Source organism: Blennius ocellaris, assembly GCF_963422515.1.
Source record: "Blennius ocellaris genome assembly, chromosome: 9".
Lineage (NCBI taxonomy): Eukaryota > Metazoa > Chordata > Actinopteri > Blenniiformes > Blenniidae > Blennius > Blennius ocellaris.
The window spans coordinates 8,593,403-8,609,742 of record NC_137658.1 but is presented as its reverse complement, the minus strand read 5'-3'; the positions used below and the strand labels follow the sequence as shown (position 1 = coordinate 8,609,742).

The 16,340-nt window shown below is 43.6% G+C and overlaps 1 protein-coding gene across 1 annotated transcript in view; it reads right to left on the bottom strand.

The window, feature by feature from the left end:
- Positions 1-16,340, bottom strand: part of diaph1 (diaphanous related formin 1) — a 96,617-nt gene that overhangs the window by 51,238 nt on the left and 29,039 nt on the right. The window contains exons 13-18 of the mRNA XM_080502440.1: positions 15,224-15,339; positions 12,727-12,791; positions 11,546-11,725; positions 8,970-9,515; positions 6,134-6,248; positions 5,969-5,977 (exon numbers count right to left, since the gene is read on the bottom strand). Coding sequence (XP_080358566.1) covers positions 5,969-5,977; positions 6,134-6,248; positions 8,970-9,515; positions 11,546-11,725; positions 12,727-12,791; positions 15,224-15,339 — 1,031 coding nt within the window. The remainder of the gene's footprint in view (positions 1-5,968; positions 5,978-6,133; positions 6,249-8,969; positions 9,516-11,545; positions 11,726-12,726; positions 12,792-15,223; positions 15,340-16,340) is intronic.

The window sequence follows — 16,340 nt, the reverse complement described above, 5'->3', positions numbered from 1 at the left end:
CTTCTATTTGGTGTCAAGGTTATCACGTAGTAGTGACTCACAATCTGTCTGTTAATTGCATAAAGGTATTAAAACCTCACCCTGGAGGTTTCCCTGAAAGACTTTCAATTCCACCTCAGAGAAACGTAGTAACACTGCTGCGCTGGCTTCGTGCACGTTTACGATACCTTGTAATGCCACTCGGAGAGGACATAAGAGAAGAGGCAGAGAAGGACACGGGGAGATGATCAGTTTTATGAATCCCTCAAGCACCACTGAATGCAAACGTACCTGTACCCGGTCATGTGACCACGGATGGCAAAAAGGAAATAGAGCACATAAAAAGCTCCTGCATCCAAAAATGGAATAAATCAGGAGAGAGAAAAAAAAGCATGGCAATATTTTCCCCAGCTCTTGATGCAGCATTAGTGACCCCTGCATTAACCCCATTCTCTTCCTGCAGCCCCAGTCTGAACATTTCACAATTTAATAACAGGGTTTGCTACGGCAGACTACACAAGTACAAACATACACACAGAGATATACACATACTCCCAGACAAGTTAAAACACATTATGCACACGCTATACAAAGCCAATACTAATTCAGTCCAATTGCACAGGCAAACACAAACACTTTTATGGCTTAATAGAGTATGCCCATTCCTCAGCTAAATGGCTTATTAGTACATATTTTAAGCAATCTCAGGAGACAACAGCACTGAGCCTACACATACCATAAACTGTTATATAAAACCCTTTAGTAATATGGACCAATGAATAGAACCAAGCACACGTAGTAAACAATTAACTAATTTCTTTGCCTTTACCCCACCAAAAATAGGACAAGCATTTGAAAAGGAAACTTCGCGTTGTGAGTTTATGATCATTCCAGGGTCAAGGCAGGCAAATAGCCATAAGCTAGAGATTGAGAAGAAACATGTAACTGCATTGTCCTTTCACATGATAGTCCATTAACTCGCATTGTGCCTGGCCAACGCGCCCTACAACGGCGACAAATACTTCATAGAATCACCTGGCTGACGTTTTTGTCCATGTCCGACACGTAGACCATTGTAAACAACTGAGCTCGAAGGGCAGGTGCTTAAGTTATCTCATTAGCATGGTAATTATTCTGTAACTTACGATGACCTTGTGCCAGAATACCGGAACAAAACAAGCAGCGAATGTAGTGAAACTTCGTCAAGCAGAAGATGTAATCAACACTGCACCATAACTCGTCATGCCTATTCGTCTTTATTGCTAATATATTACACTTCTCGTCCCTTTAACTGATTGGTCTTCAACGCTGGTGAGGCCACAGGCAGGCTTGTGTGCGCACGCACACGCACACACACACGCACACACACACGGCACTTCTTTACTGATTGGTAGCTCATTAAGGTGAAAAGTGGATGGTGGAGATTTGAGAGAAAAAGTCAGCAAGTAAGTAAGTATATGAATTCAGACACGCACACACTGACCTACAGAGGGCACACACACACCTACACGTATACACACACCTACAGAGAGGAAAATTGATTCAGTCAGAACACAGGGAGATCAAAAGGCTTATTATAATTGGTCTGTAAATGTGGCTGAGCTCACCCACCCACTCTCCTGAGCACATATGCAACAGAGACACATCCTCACACTGAAAAACATGACTTAATCCCCTATAAACATGATTGTAATTTATAGAAAGTGAAGGCGATACAGGAAGGAGCAGTTATATGTGTAGGTGTGTTATGCAGTCATACACGTTGGATGGCATCAGAAAGGTATTTTTTTGGGGTGGGAGGTACTCAAAAAAAAGAAGAAGAAAAGAAATGAGGACAGCATATTACAACAGACCAAACACACAGCTATAGAGACTGAAACACAGCAGAGAGACCGGCGTAAAGGCTGGAGAATTGGGATATGAAAATGATCCTCCCATTATGAGGATTAATAACTATATATGCTCCTGGCCCTTTTCTTTCCCGAATCAAATTAATCACCACCGTTCCCTCAAGCCCAAGTCTTTCCCTCTGTTCACTTTTTCTTTTATTTCACCCACCTCCACCTCCTTCGTTCATTCTCATTCTTTTGCTAATTGTGCTATCTGAGGTGCCGGCTTCAAAAAGGCACCTGCTATCAAACACTCAGACTGAAAGAGTGAAGAAAGGACAGTCGGGGATATATAACAGACACACCCAAATGCACGTACGCGCAAATGATCATCCGTGTACAAATCCTTGCATTGTCCTTGTGCAGCTGCCGATCCCAAAACGGCAAGCATAAAAACAGCCGCTGAATTCTGATCGACTGATATTATTCATTGGCATTAAAAGAGAGGGAGCAGAAAACAAACACTAAAAAAGAGAAAGCAAATATGAGCACTTCAAAGTAAGGAAATAAAGAACCGGTAGCTGAAGGGAGAATGTGCAGATAAGCACACTCTGCTTTAACCAACTGCTTCACACAAACACAGAGCACTAAACAACCAAGTAGTTATATCACACCTCTGCATAAGCCTTTACACCTGCAGAACATAACAATGGGAAATACAACGGCGTGATTCCATAAGTAATAATGTCTGTAAATTCCTGTGAATATTCTAAAAAAAAACACTTCAGTTGCCCAGACGGAAGCTCAGATACGGGATAAACTGTAGTGTGCTGTTTAATAACAAATACACTAACAAGTTTTATTTGTAATGGACAGTCGTATAGATCAATAGAAAAAGAGAGATGCCCATCACATAAAATGTATCTTCCCAGCAGCCTGATTCTTCGGCATCATTCAGACATACTGGGCCACACACAAAGGCAGCAGGTAGCTTAGTCTGAGAATATGCCCAAACAACTCGCAGGGGTGGCGCTACATCTGAAGAGTATGAATCTCATTTATCGCTGGCCTATAAAAAGCGTATTTCTCATTCTACATGCTGAAAGCATGGTTTTGTGTTCCCATTCGGTTTGAAAATCAAATGCTCATCAGCACAAGACTGTGCAGCCTCAGCTGCAAAAGTTGCTCAGAAAGTAAGATGCAATGAGAAAGATGGAATGCTGCACAGTGAAAACGAGAGAAGATCAAGGAGGAAAAAAGTAAGCCTTTCTAAGGTTTTGAGGGATCCTCATCACAAGAAAGCAAAGAAAATGTTGCTAAATAGCATCAATCGCATAAAGGTGTTTCCACCACAATTTGCCTGTCCACAATCCAGCCAGCTTCAGCGACAATCAAAACCCAAGGTCAGATTTTAAATGGTCCACATCCTGTCCTAAATATTTGATGATTTGAATTCCCACTTAAATTCATGTTGGCAGAATGATTGTTTTGCATACATACAACTGCAGTGCCGTTGTTGTTTGCCTCACATTGAATTCTGTTATGCAAATAGCAAAACAGATCTCCCCCAAGAAAAAGACCAGGTTTGCTCGCCTGTGGCAAGCATGCAACCCATTGCAAACTGAAAAGTTATTGGATATGACAATACTTTTGCATAGCTTCAAATAATTTCACTCGCCAAATTGACAACATTTACATGAATATATTTGGCCCTCACTAAAAGAAATGTAGACACCCCTGTATTAGATTAATATGTGCAGGTCAATGTCTTGAATTAAAGGCAGTTAAACAATATGAGGTGTATGACACTACAACACAACACTTGGGAAGCGTGAATGAAAATCTCTGTATTAGCTTTGCCGTGTTACTAGTATGCCACGTAGACTCGTACACTCCTGTTGAAGTCGGCCCCGAGAGCTTTTCTGTGTGAAGTTTGTATGTTCTTGCTGTGCAATGCATTGGCTTTCACCCGCTATTGAAAAAAACGTGTAAAGTAATAACTCATGCAGTTGAGACAAATTAGTTGTCATCGTGAAAAAGCAATATGACTCCACCTGTCTCGATAACGGGGGGTGTCAAACACGTGACATTTCTGGTCTGTCTGTTATCCTGTGTTGGCACTTGCGCTCCAGGCTGTGCAGCCTGGTGTGTGACAACTATTATCACATAAATATGCTCCAGATGGTGGGACATATTTCTTTTGTTAAATGTCGACATATTGAATAGCAGAAGAGAGAACAGAAAGATAGATAGAACGATTTCCCAAAATGAACTGCTGAACTCTTACCCCGCTTTCAGAAAGAGCATAAAGAGATATGCATGGTTACAGACTTCTGGGCTGATAGCAACATCTGCTCCATGGACAAAGAGTAAAACCTTAAAAATGGATTTGTAGTGTGTGTACGTGCTCGTGTGTGCATAAATGCAAGAGTGCAAAACAAGTGGATTGTATCCACAAGAGCTGTGTGGAGCCAGAGGGCGTGTCTCCCACCATCAGCTCTCAGCTCTTCGTGCAAGCAGCAGAGGTCAAAACCTCTGACCCTGCCCTGAGCACACTACCCCCCCCTTGTGTGTTGGCTTTTTTTGTGTGGGTGTGTGCGTGCTCCTAAATCCAGCTGCTGGGCAGCTGATGGAGTGGAGGAGGAGGAGGACGGGTCGGAGCAGGTCAGCGGTGGCTGGGTGTGATGTCGGTCTGCTTTCCGTGTGGTAAGGAAGAACGGTTGGCACACAAAGAGGAAAAGGCGAGATGAGGAAGAGTGAAGCCGAGTTCCCGGAGGTGAAGGGTATAGAAAAGTATAGTGAGACGGGAGGAGAAATGTATTAGACCTTGAACAGTATTTTTAAAGCACAGCATGAAGGGCAAGGAGTAAAAATCCACCCTGCATAACGACAGCCGGTTGCTTCCTGGCCGTGTGTATATACAAGTCTACACAAAAGCATCGTAATGTTCATTGAAATCCCAATTAAATCATAAACGATATTCTATTCATAACTACTAAGTATCAACATTTCTCCTCTGTGCTGAAAGAAATCAGCAGTGCCCAACCACCCTCTCTGCCCCGTTCCATCCCGCCACTCTCATAGACACAAGCCGACAGGTGTGTGAATGTGAAAAGGCCAGTGTCTTTATACACAGAACTGAGAAAAGGTTATTTGACATCATCCAGAACAGCCGGCTGTCTTAGCCAATAAAAAAAAGACGCATGGGTGCACAGGCCAAAGGGAGTGGGAGGGGAGTGAAGTGTGTGTGTGTGGGGGGGGGGGGTCAATCTAAGGAGTGACAGGCGGACGTTAGGAGTTGCCATACAGGTGAATGCAGATGGGACAGCTGCCAACGCTGACATTTAAGTCAACAGCTTATGTGTGCATGCACACTCCTGTTTATGTATATGACCTGAGCGAGTGTCTGTGTGTGTGTGTGTGTGTGTGTGTGTGTGTGTGTGTGTGTGTGTGTGTGTGTGTGTGTGTGTGTGTGTGTGTGTGTGTGTGTGTGTGTGTGTGTGTGTGTGTGTGTGTGTGTGTGTGTGTGTGTGTGTGTGTGTGTGTGTGTGTGTGTGTGTGTGTGTGTGTGTGTGTGTGTGTGTGTGTGTGTGTGTGTGTGTGTGTGATGTGCGGTGAGGCTGAATCTGAAGGTCAGATAGAATTATATACACGCCCACACACGCCGCCTGTGACTTCCTGTGTCCTGGTTACAATTTGAATATGGAAGAGACAGCGCAGAAGGCATCGTGACACTGGGACAAGGTGATAGGAGTGGACAGGTGTGCGTGTGTGTGTGTGTGTGAGCGTACACTCGTGTGTCAGCGCTTTGTGCCAGGACAGCAGGTGGCTAGTCAAAGAACACAAGTGACCTTCTCTGTATCCCTCCTTCTACCCACATCCCTTTGTCCGTCTCCTCCTCTGTCCCAACTCGTCTCCAGTGCTGAGCACTGTGGCATGTCTCCGTACAAGTCATGAGCACATGGGAAGATGAACACACACACACACACCCGACATGCGTGTGTGTGGTTTATTTATGATCTCATGTGAGATAGTGTTGTGACACATTTTTGAATAATGTAAATCTGTGGTTACCTCTTTGAAGAAGAAAAAAACGTGAGGAAGCCTGGAGAAGACATGTGAAAAGGACTAAATGAGAAGTGTAGGCGTGACATCCTTACCTTTAGTGCCTGATGGAAGCAGGGCAGGGGGATTTAAAGAAGCGTGGAAAAGAGAGGGTCGCCCAAGAAGACAAGAAAAGAAAAAAAAAAAAAAAAAACGTCGTCATTACTGAGAAATAGAACATGATAACAACGAGCACAATAACAATGAAGTCACAAACTCACTCTTAATCTGCGAGGAGAAGGTTAAGGTGAGTTTGGCGAAGAGTTCATTGTTTTCAAATTGCTCCTCTTTTGCCTTGATCCAGAAGCTGCTTTCAGAAAGGTCCTCAGGTCCAATCTATTAGCAGAGAGACATACACAGAAAGTACATAACACAGAAGGACCAAGAAGAGTAGAGACATGAACAGTATGTTTTAAATGAGTGCATCATCTTATCCATGCTGCGTGACCAAAATAGTCACCCATGCACCTGGACAAACAATGAGATTAGTAGATGAAGTCGTTGAGGGAACAAAAGAAAGGGGGAAAATGATGAAGGAAGGAACAAAACGGAAAGCGAGAGCACAAAAAAAGTAGTCATTTTCTGTAATTGCCACATGCTGTATTTACCACAAAGCATCTTGAGTTTCACACACAGATATGCAAAGAAAATAGGAAGGATTTACTTTTAACTCGGTTAACGTTTCTGTGGAGCGCTCTCACAAGTTACAATTAACACTGAATGTTTTTCCTTTACCCTCTGAATTTTCTTATCAAGGGAGAAAAGAGAAAAAGGGAAGGGGAAATAGAGAGCGAGCGAAAAAGGAGGGGTAGTAAGTTTACAGATATCAGGCCTTTCATTATGGACAAAGCCTCAGGGATGGGTGTAGGACAGTAAAGACAGAGAGTAAGGAAAGGAAATGTGATATGGGAATGAGCTGAAGGAGCAAAAAGAAAGCAAGAGAGCATGTAAAAAGGAGGATGAGACCAAGCCAAGGGAGAAAAAAAAAAGTTAATTTAAATTACAAAAGAATACCGTCCTTTCTAGCAGCAATTTAATTATCTTTCAGTGGTGCAGTTAAAAGAAGAAGGCTTATTAAAAAGCAATTTCTGTGACATCCTTGTCAAACACTCTCACCAGACCAACAGGGGGGTGGGTGGGGGTGGGTGAGAGCGCCAGCGAGAAGCTTAATGCTGATGAAGTCTGCTGAAGCCATTAAACAGTAGCTTTAGGCTAAAGAAAGACAGAGGGTCGTTTTGATGTTTTAACCATCACAGATGAGAGGGAGGAGAAGAACACGAAGCGCATAGTCATGAGATACACGTATGTATGCAAGTCACTTTAGGTCAGAACCTCGCTGTCAAAGCTTTCCTCTCACTGTTGCAGACAAAAGCACACCGAGAGCCATTTCCAAACGGTTTGGCGAAACGCAGAGTGGCAGAATGACACATAAGCTGAATAATTTATCCGATATGCGTGTTATTACACAAGCTGCCAGCTCGAACATGTGTCACTGATGTGCACTTAATTAGTCGACAGCCTCCCGATTTCCAAACGTGGATGATTTTTTTTTGGCATCAACACTTATCACAAGCAAGCACAACTCAAATGGCTGTGGCAGGAACTACCGGGACTTCTTCACACGTAGAAAATTAAACATATGGTCCAGAGGCATTGTGGTTCCAAGTCATAAGTCAGATAATATTTGGGGGATTAGTAAAGAAGAAAAATTGGCTAAACCGTGTAGAAAACACTGTAGAGACTATTTTTTGGGGGGGGTGGGGAGGGGGGTGTTTTAAGAAAAACAACTGAAGTTATTGTAAATGGCTGATTATTCCCCTACTAGTCCAATACAAGATGGTCTTTTTGGGGGGAAATACCTCAAACAAAGTAGATTTGTGTAATATACACAAATATTCAGCTCCCAATCATCTGCTAATTTCAGCATATCAAAAACAATCACAAACAAGAGGAACATTTGACATCGGATGCCCGACTGAGCCGGTTAAAGCTCAGGTGTACACGATGAATGTGGTTTGATAATATCGGGAGGAATAAGAGAAACCAGCTGCGGGTGCGGCGTGTTGCTAACAAGCTGTTCAAAGGTCTCAAATACTTTGGTTGCCAGCGTAGAAGTCGCACTACGGGTGGAGCAGGCGGAGCCGCAGCATGAGAGCGACAATTGCTTGAGTTTTACCAGTAGACAGAATATCTGTGCAAGACAAAGTCAAGACTGAATATTATTTTTTGCGACTAGGAAACATCTCAGGGATGTCAAAGGCACTGTCAAGCCTTTAAAAATCATAATCAGGGTCCCACATACCAACAAATATGGTCATATAATTTGATTAATAGCCGACTCAAGGATTTCAGTGATCCAAACAAGCAATGCCTTAGCAATGCACAGCTTCTGTCTGGGAGATAATTAAACAAGGAACACAGGATGGTGAATTGGCCAGGACATATGATGAGTTTTACATATGTTTAACCAATGTATTCTTGTGTTTTCCATCACTATCACAGTATCATCGCTCAGTGTTTTGGTTTTTTGTTTGTCTGTCATCAACTTTATGCTGGACTCAGTAATCAGGAGAGTTCAACATGGTATTTGAAACTGGCATTGATGACAAGTACAGATATGAGCATCTTTTACACAGTTTTACCTGAAATGTGTGCACTTCCCACATGTATACAGCATGCATGGCTACTTTTAAAGTACAATTGTTGTTATAATCCTCAGCGCAAATTTGAAACAATAAAAGTTAATTGACAATAACATTTAGAAAAAGTTGGCTACTTTAATGTGTCAAACCAGAGTTTTTTTGACTATCCATCACTGCATTGTGCAGTGTGATGTTATTTCAGGGTACCATTGGCCCACGGTACTGTGGAATTTGTGAAACCACAGACCAAGCTCAAATTGTTCTACCACCAGCTGCTTAAACATTAAAAATGTAAATGAAGCCCAACAAGGAAATTAAACTGTCACGACTTCTCAATATCTTTGCATCACAACAACACAGTCATTCTCTGAACAATCGTGTTTAAATAACTCGGAAATGTTGATCTCAGACTGACCTTACTCCAGTTGGCTCTCTTCAGCTGGACTTCGGGCTTGTACTCTTTTTTAGGCTTCAGCCCGAACGGGAGAGGAGGAGGCGCAGCGGGCGCACCCCAGCCTCCCATGCCAAATGGTGGAGGTGGGGGCATGCCTGGGGCTGGAGGTGGAGGCGGAATGCCAGCAAACCCAGGTAGTGGTGGTGGTGGAGGAGGTCCCATCCCTGGTAAAGGTGGAGGCGGTGGCGGCCCAGCCATGCCAGGGAGTGGCGGGGGTGGTGGAGGTCCCCCCATACCAGGTAAAGGAGGTGGAGGAGGTATACCTGTCTGACCTGGTAGAGGAGGTGGTGGAGGAGGTGGAGGAATGGCAGCTTGCCCTGGCAGAGGTGGGGGCGGAGGTGGGGGTGGGGGTGGGGGTGGGGGTGGGGGTGGGGGTGGGTGAGGCACAGCGGCGCCAGGGAGGGCTGGCGCGGGTGGCGGAGCGGGCAAACCGGGTGTTGGCACGGGAACAGTAACCGTCACCACTTTAGTTTTAGCCTCTTCCAGGTCCTTTGACAACTTGTCAATCTGCAGGAGGAGAAAGCACCATTCAAAACTTTTCTTTCGTCGTATGTAAATGATTCCCGAATCCTGTCCTGGCTGCATGTACTCCATTTTTTATCATTATCATTAATTTTTGCATGGAACTGGCATTTTCAATTCCAATAAATATCCATGCCAACAAAAGAAAAAAAAAAAGAACAAAAGAGGGGGATGAGTGATTAGCCAGAGCTTGGGCAGGACTGAGCTTTGGAAGAGATGGAGGAAAAAAAGGAGAAGGTGCGGAGAGAGCCAAAGCAAGATGGAATTAGGTCCACAGAGGATTCAAAGAGAATTTTTGAATAGGGGGAAAACTTCAAAATTAAAAGTGAGCGGAGAATCAAACTATTTCAACAACTGAATGCTGATTTCAGTATTTGAATCAGGAAAGAATCCATTCTTAAGAAAGCTAAGATGGCAGATTTGGGCTTCAGTGTCTTGAGAAGTTTCTTCCTTAAGTGTGTTCTGAGGCGCATCAAGTGTAAAACGGTGTGCATGGGCAAGCGTAAGCGGCTGTTTTGCAGTGTTTCAAATTGTGTCATTCTCTCGGACTTTGAAAAGAAGACTTTAGCAGACACAAAAGCGCCTCTGAGGCAGGCTTTCTTAGCGAGGCAGCAGATGATAAAATGGGCACAGCATCACAAGGCGGAACAGCGAGAGATCTCTACATGTGAAGAAATCTTCGATGGGCAGTGCCTCAAACAAAGAGAAAGTGAGCCATCTTCGTATGAGGAGCTGGTTTGATGCCTGGCTCACGACGCTTTGGACAACTGTGTGCGTGAGCGCGTGCGCGCGTGTGTCTGTTTGGGTTTGTGCGTGGTGAGAAAATGACTTTGCTGGCATCAGCCACATTGGATGAGGCTCATTTTGGAAGTCGTATAGTTGTTTAACTGACACTCTCAAACACACACACAACACGTGGACTGGAACATCTTCATGTGTGTATGTGCACACATGGGCAGAGGCAGATTGTTCTGGGTCACTTGGTGTGTTTGTGAGTTTTGGGTGTCACTGCAAGGCAGAATCCAGCTGGTGTGGCAGCAGGACCCTGACAGCTAAACAATCCTCATCTTTGCCTCACCACAGTGCGAGTGTACACACGCACACACGCACGCACGCACGCACGCACGCACGCACGCACGCACACACACACACACACACACACACACACACACACACACACACACACACACACACACACACACACACACACACACACACACACACACACACACACACACACACACACACACACACACACACACACACACACACACACACACACACACACACACACACACACACACACACACACACACACACACACACACGTATGTTGGCCTTAAAATTTGTTTGTCCCATTTCCATCATTTTCTATTCTTTCTTTTTTTTTTCTTCGTCTCTCTTTAGTCACTCTATACACTCCCATTTCCCCACTTTCCATGTTTTTGTATTGAGAGTCTTAATCTGCAAAGGATTTGGCTTCTTCTCACAATATCCTTTTAGGTATTTTTCCCCTCTTTTCATGCCATGCTCTCAGTTGGCTAAAAAAATCATTTAAAATGGGCGGTGGGGGGGGGGCTTTGTGTTTGTGTGCCTAAATGTTGGACTACTTTTTGCTACTTAGATTAGCAATATTGTATTTCTTGAAGCCTCAACCATTTTTTTTTGTACTTTTGGCAGCCTGGATAGCAGAGTGTTTTGTGTGTATGCAATCCTGAGTATACTAAAAGGCTCAGTTCATTAATCTAATCTTTATTGTTCCAGGCTGGACATTTTTTGCCTGAAGTTTACTTACTTTCTACAACAACACCCAACATGAATTGAGCAGGTTTAAAAACTAGAACGTCTTACAGTGTTTAGAAATTTGCAAGCTTCTTGTGTGTAACAGACTAACGCCGTGCATTTTTGTACATGAAACGTTTACACTTACCCAATCCATCAACTATTGAGTTCTTGATATTTCATGAGCTACAAACAGGGGAAGGCTGGGAACATGTATGCGGTTGTGCACATACCTGGTTTTGCAAAGTGTCAAGCTGTTGTTGGAGTCCCTGGTTCTCCTTTTCCCTCTCCTGCTTTGAGGAGGCCAGCTGTTCCTTCTCCTGGCTCAAGTCCAGCAGTTTCTGTTCATAGTCCCCCTCCAGTTTCTTCATCTCCACCTGCAACTCGTGGCGCGCCGTCAATTCGGAGTCCAGCTAATGCACAAGATCATAGTTAGAAAACGCCTCAGTAGTTAAAACACAAACGATCATGAATATAGTCTATGGATCATACACTAGCATTTTAGTATCCCTCTTCACTCTTTACTGTATGATTTACACTGAAAATGAGTGTCACTTCTTGAGTTAGAATGCCTTTATGCACTTGTAGGAGGTCATTTTTCACTTTCATATTGAAGTCTCTACTTTCATAAAAATAAGAAACAGACCTGCTTTACATTAAATTCTAATCTCATACATTTTCAAAAAAAATCTCAGAAGACACTTGACAAACAGATTGGGGAGCATTTAAACAGATGAATACACAAATGTACACAGCTGTTTAATTATCAGAAAATAGATTCGTTACGCTTGCTGACAGTGTCTTGACAGGCCTATTCCTAATTCCTGCCAAAGAAACGGTCTGCAATTACCTCATCATGCACAACTCGCATTGCGCTGTGCGTGGTCAATGAAAATGAGCACGAGAGAGTTTGTGCAATGAATGTCTGTGTCGATGTGGTTGCATTCGATAGATACGATCCCGTACGAGACAGTGCGTCGCCAAGTGTGCATGACTGAAGGCTAGTTTCAGCTCCCTCTTGCAATTATCCTGTCACTGGGACAGAAATATCGGGGTAGCAGCACACCACAATCAAGGCATTTACCCCCCCATGTGAGAGTGTGTGAAAGTGTCTGTTTGCTGCGAGCCTATAAGAGTATTTGTCTGTCGGGTAGCTGTCAAATGTGCTTATCCTCATTTCTTTTAGTCACCCGCTATTCCCTCCCCCTCATTGTCATCTCATGACAGACAACGGTTGCCCAGAATTTCATTAGAATCCAAATGTGCCTGGTTGTCTGTGTGATGATGTTAGCTTCTGTGTTTCTGACTGCAACAGCTTGTAAGCCGAAACGTTAACATGTTGCAGCATGAAGCGTTGGGTTGTGCGTATGCATTTATGACTTTCAATGCGAATGTGTCTGTGTGTGTAATCCACCTTCTTCTCCAGCTCAATGGCTTTGGCCTCGCTGGTTTCCACCTTGGTCTGATCCACCATGTTGTCTGCGGGCAGAGAGAAAGGAAAGGGCGAAAGAGATGGCGGATGAGATAAGGACGTCGGCACACCTGCACACGTCTGGCCGTGAAGTCGCTGTACCCTCCAGTCTGCTACATGCTGTGTCCTCGCATAAATTCCCCAAACAGACACCGACACACGGGGCAAGTGTCCCATCTGTCTCCCTATTTTTTTCTCTTATCGCACTACTCAAAGTCAAGATCTATGAGGTGGAGGCTGTGGAGGAATCTCATTACAATAAGGTGATGCGTGTTGCACAGCGCTCCTTCATTAACTTTTAAGCAACACATGCAGCGTTTTTTCGGGCAGGCAACAGCAAAAATAAAACAAACACTATAGGAATAATACATGAGCAGAGAAATCCTTCGGCAGAGAACACATTGAGGAAGACACAGACTGACCATCGGGGTACTTTTGAAGAATAATTGCAGGGTCTACAGGTGGTTCAGTGCTGAAGGGCTTACCAAGCCTGTGCAGTAAAAGAGCTAATTAACATGAAGATGAATGCCACAATGTCACTGGATCAAAGACTACTAATCAGGATGCCCAGGAGGGGGTGGTGGGGGGGGGGATCAAGCAGATGCAGAGCAGAGATAGAAGGTTGAGAAAAACTAAAATAGAAAATGACGAAATAATATTAACTCCAAGAAAAGTGAACTGTACAAATTGAAAAGAGATGAAGACGTTCGATGAAAATGTGGATGGGGGAGGAAAAGAAAAACACTAAGCTGGAGCTTTGCAAGAGCCTGCATATCTACATGTGGATAAATAAGGCAGGCAAAATACGAAACTTAACAATTTAGCACATGAGAGAACTTCACAATAACATCCCAACCCACATCCAATTTCGGAGTGTGCATTTGGGTTTGAGTTTACATGGTTATTGGATGTGTAATGGATTGGTAGGAGGGTGTAATTCTGACATGGTGGCTATGCAAAATGGGACAAACTTGGAATAGCGCACACTAAGGGAGACAGAATGTAGAAGGGGGGAAAAAAAAAAACTGTGCTGAAATTCAGAGTTCAAAGAAAAACACTAAATAATGCATGCAGGGCAGAATTGGGCTGCTTTCCACCAATAATAACTCTGGCAGCCTTAAAGGAGGCCAGCCAGCCAGTAAGGGCGCGTGTTTGTATGCGTGTGTGTGCGTGTGTGCGTGTGTGTGTGTCAGGACACATTTAGAAGCAGTGCAATTAGAGCCTCCTGCGGTGAGCAACAGAGACCTGCCATGAGCAGCAGTGAACTCCAAAGACATAGCCCGCACGGCCAGTCTGCTGCATTTTAGCCTCCTATAGGCAGTGGCCATTTAGTGCTGCCACTCAAAACCACAAATCCATCATTGTGGTTCACACAGCTATTTCATCAAAATGATTATATTTCCAAGAAAATGCCACATTTCAACTTTCTCGTCGAACACGGGTGACAGGAAATTGATCATAAGGAATAGTGGCCGTCATAATCTGACATAAAACGTGTCACAGAAAGCTTTCTATGTCAGATTATGATTACCACTAAGGTCTGCGTGCATCCATTCTTACAACTTCACGAAACAGACAATCCCACGTTCGTAGCCACGTCAAATCTTGATCGACTAGCAGGGCGACACAGTAACAGGTCCAAACATCTCCATCTATCTCTCTTCCTTGATTTGTTAGACTGTTTGAGGCTATTTTCCTGGTTATTTACACTGTAAATTTGCCCCTGAAGAACCTATCTGTGAAAGCACAACATTAACCCATACATTGAATGATTTTTTTTTTTATTTCACCACATTTTTGAGCACAGCCATTTGGATCAGGTGCAAATACTTCAGGGTTTTTTTTTCCAATAAGGTTAGATTGTGACAGAGCATAAATCAGACCTCAGAAAAGTCTGTGTCATGTCTGTTTGCTGGTAAGGACTGTGTCATAGGAGGATAGCTGCAGGAACATGAACCCAAGTGCCAGTGACCCATTTTCAATCAATTGCATGCTTGGTCCCTGGAATTTGCCACCAAACTAAAATTAGACTTGGAGAAAGCTGATTTTCAAAACACGCTGAATGCATCCCAAAATTAATTTCATGCAACTGACCTAAGGAGTTAAAACCTGTGGCAAATCTCAACCCACACAAACGCACGCTCCCTCTGGCGCCATCTGGTGGCGATTGTATATATATGGAGTTGACAGCGTTCCACAGTCAGTCATAAGGACCAAATTAACATATCGCATATTAAAAATACACACCGACAGCAGCATAGTGCCAGTTTTAATGCCAAAAGACAAAACTGCTTCAAAGTTTCCAACCAGTCTTGTGTCCTTATTGTCTCAGTGTGCTCGCGTTTGGTGTTCATGTATTGGTGAAGGTCAAGATGGCATCCTGTATAGGGAATGATTGAGAGACGTAATGCTCGGTATGTTGGGGGGGTCTGAGACTCACCTATCAGGCCTTCGATGTTGAGGCTGAGGTTGCGGCACTTAAAGTCAGGGTCTGCACCATTTTTGTGAAGCACGATCTGAGCGATACACTCGTCGATCAACTTGTAGTATTGGGGCCTGCGGGAGAGAGAGAGAGGACGCCGTGGATGTGGAGACGGTGATGGATTAGGAGACAAAGAGAAATGACGAGAGAAAAATGGAGACGATAAGATGTAAAGGAGAGTGAGAGTGAAGAATGTATATTCGACACTAAAAAAAACAAAAACAGAGAAAACACACCGTTCTTCATAAAAAAAGAAATTCACATGCTGACATAAGAAAAGCATGAGGGGATTAAAGCCAAGGTGTGGAGGTAAAAAAATAAAATCAGCGTTAAATCACATTTGACATTGTGGCTCAGACTGACGGAGAACAAATCGATTCATATGTTCAGACAAACGAGTGAACGCACATGCCTTGTGACTTTATCTCTCTCCAGCTGAGATTAGCCGTCTGTGCAAGCAGTTTGAGTCTCTTGTCACTAAGATTGATTGCGTGCCACTCGTTTTGGCGAAAGTGTCCTGGTTTATGTCCAGCGCCCAGTGTCTGATCAAGCCAACTACTCACAGACACTCAATTTTAGAGGGGTCTTATTCCCTGACCCCATTAGATTCTGCCAGAGTCAAAAACTCAATACTTTATTTATTCGGTCTCCCTCCTTCCTTTGCCTCTCTCCCTCCCAGTCTCTCTCTTAGTCACTCTTCCTTTGTCTAACACTTATTTCGCTCCTTCAGTATACTTTAAAGAGTGGTTTTTTCTTTTTTTTTTTTTCCCCCTCCCCTCAGAAAACTTAAAATTATCCGTGGAGCGAGAGAGACATCTAGTGTCGTACTGGAAAACTGAGTCAAAGGGAAATGGAAACATATTTGGTTGCACCTTACAGCTTGCAAACACATTAAATTAAGACATCAGACATAAAAAGGAAACATGGTTTGGTGCATATAAAAACATATATGTAACAGTAAAGTTAAAGACACTTAATAGCCTGACTTCAAGTGTCTGAAATTACCTAAGTATTTTCTGCCACTCTACAAGGTTCCCTCCCACCCTTGCTACCTAAGGAGTCCATTAGAGACCAC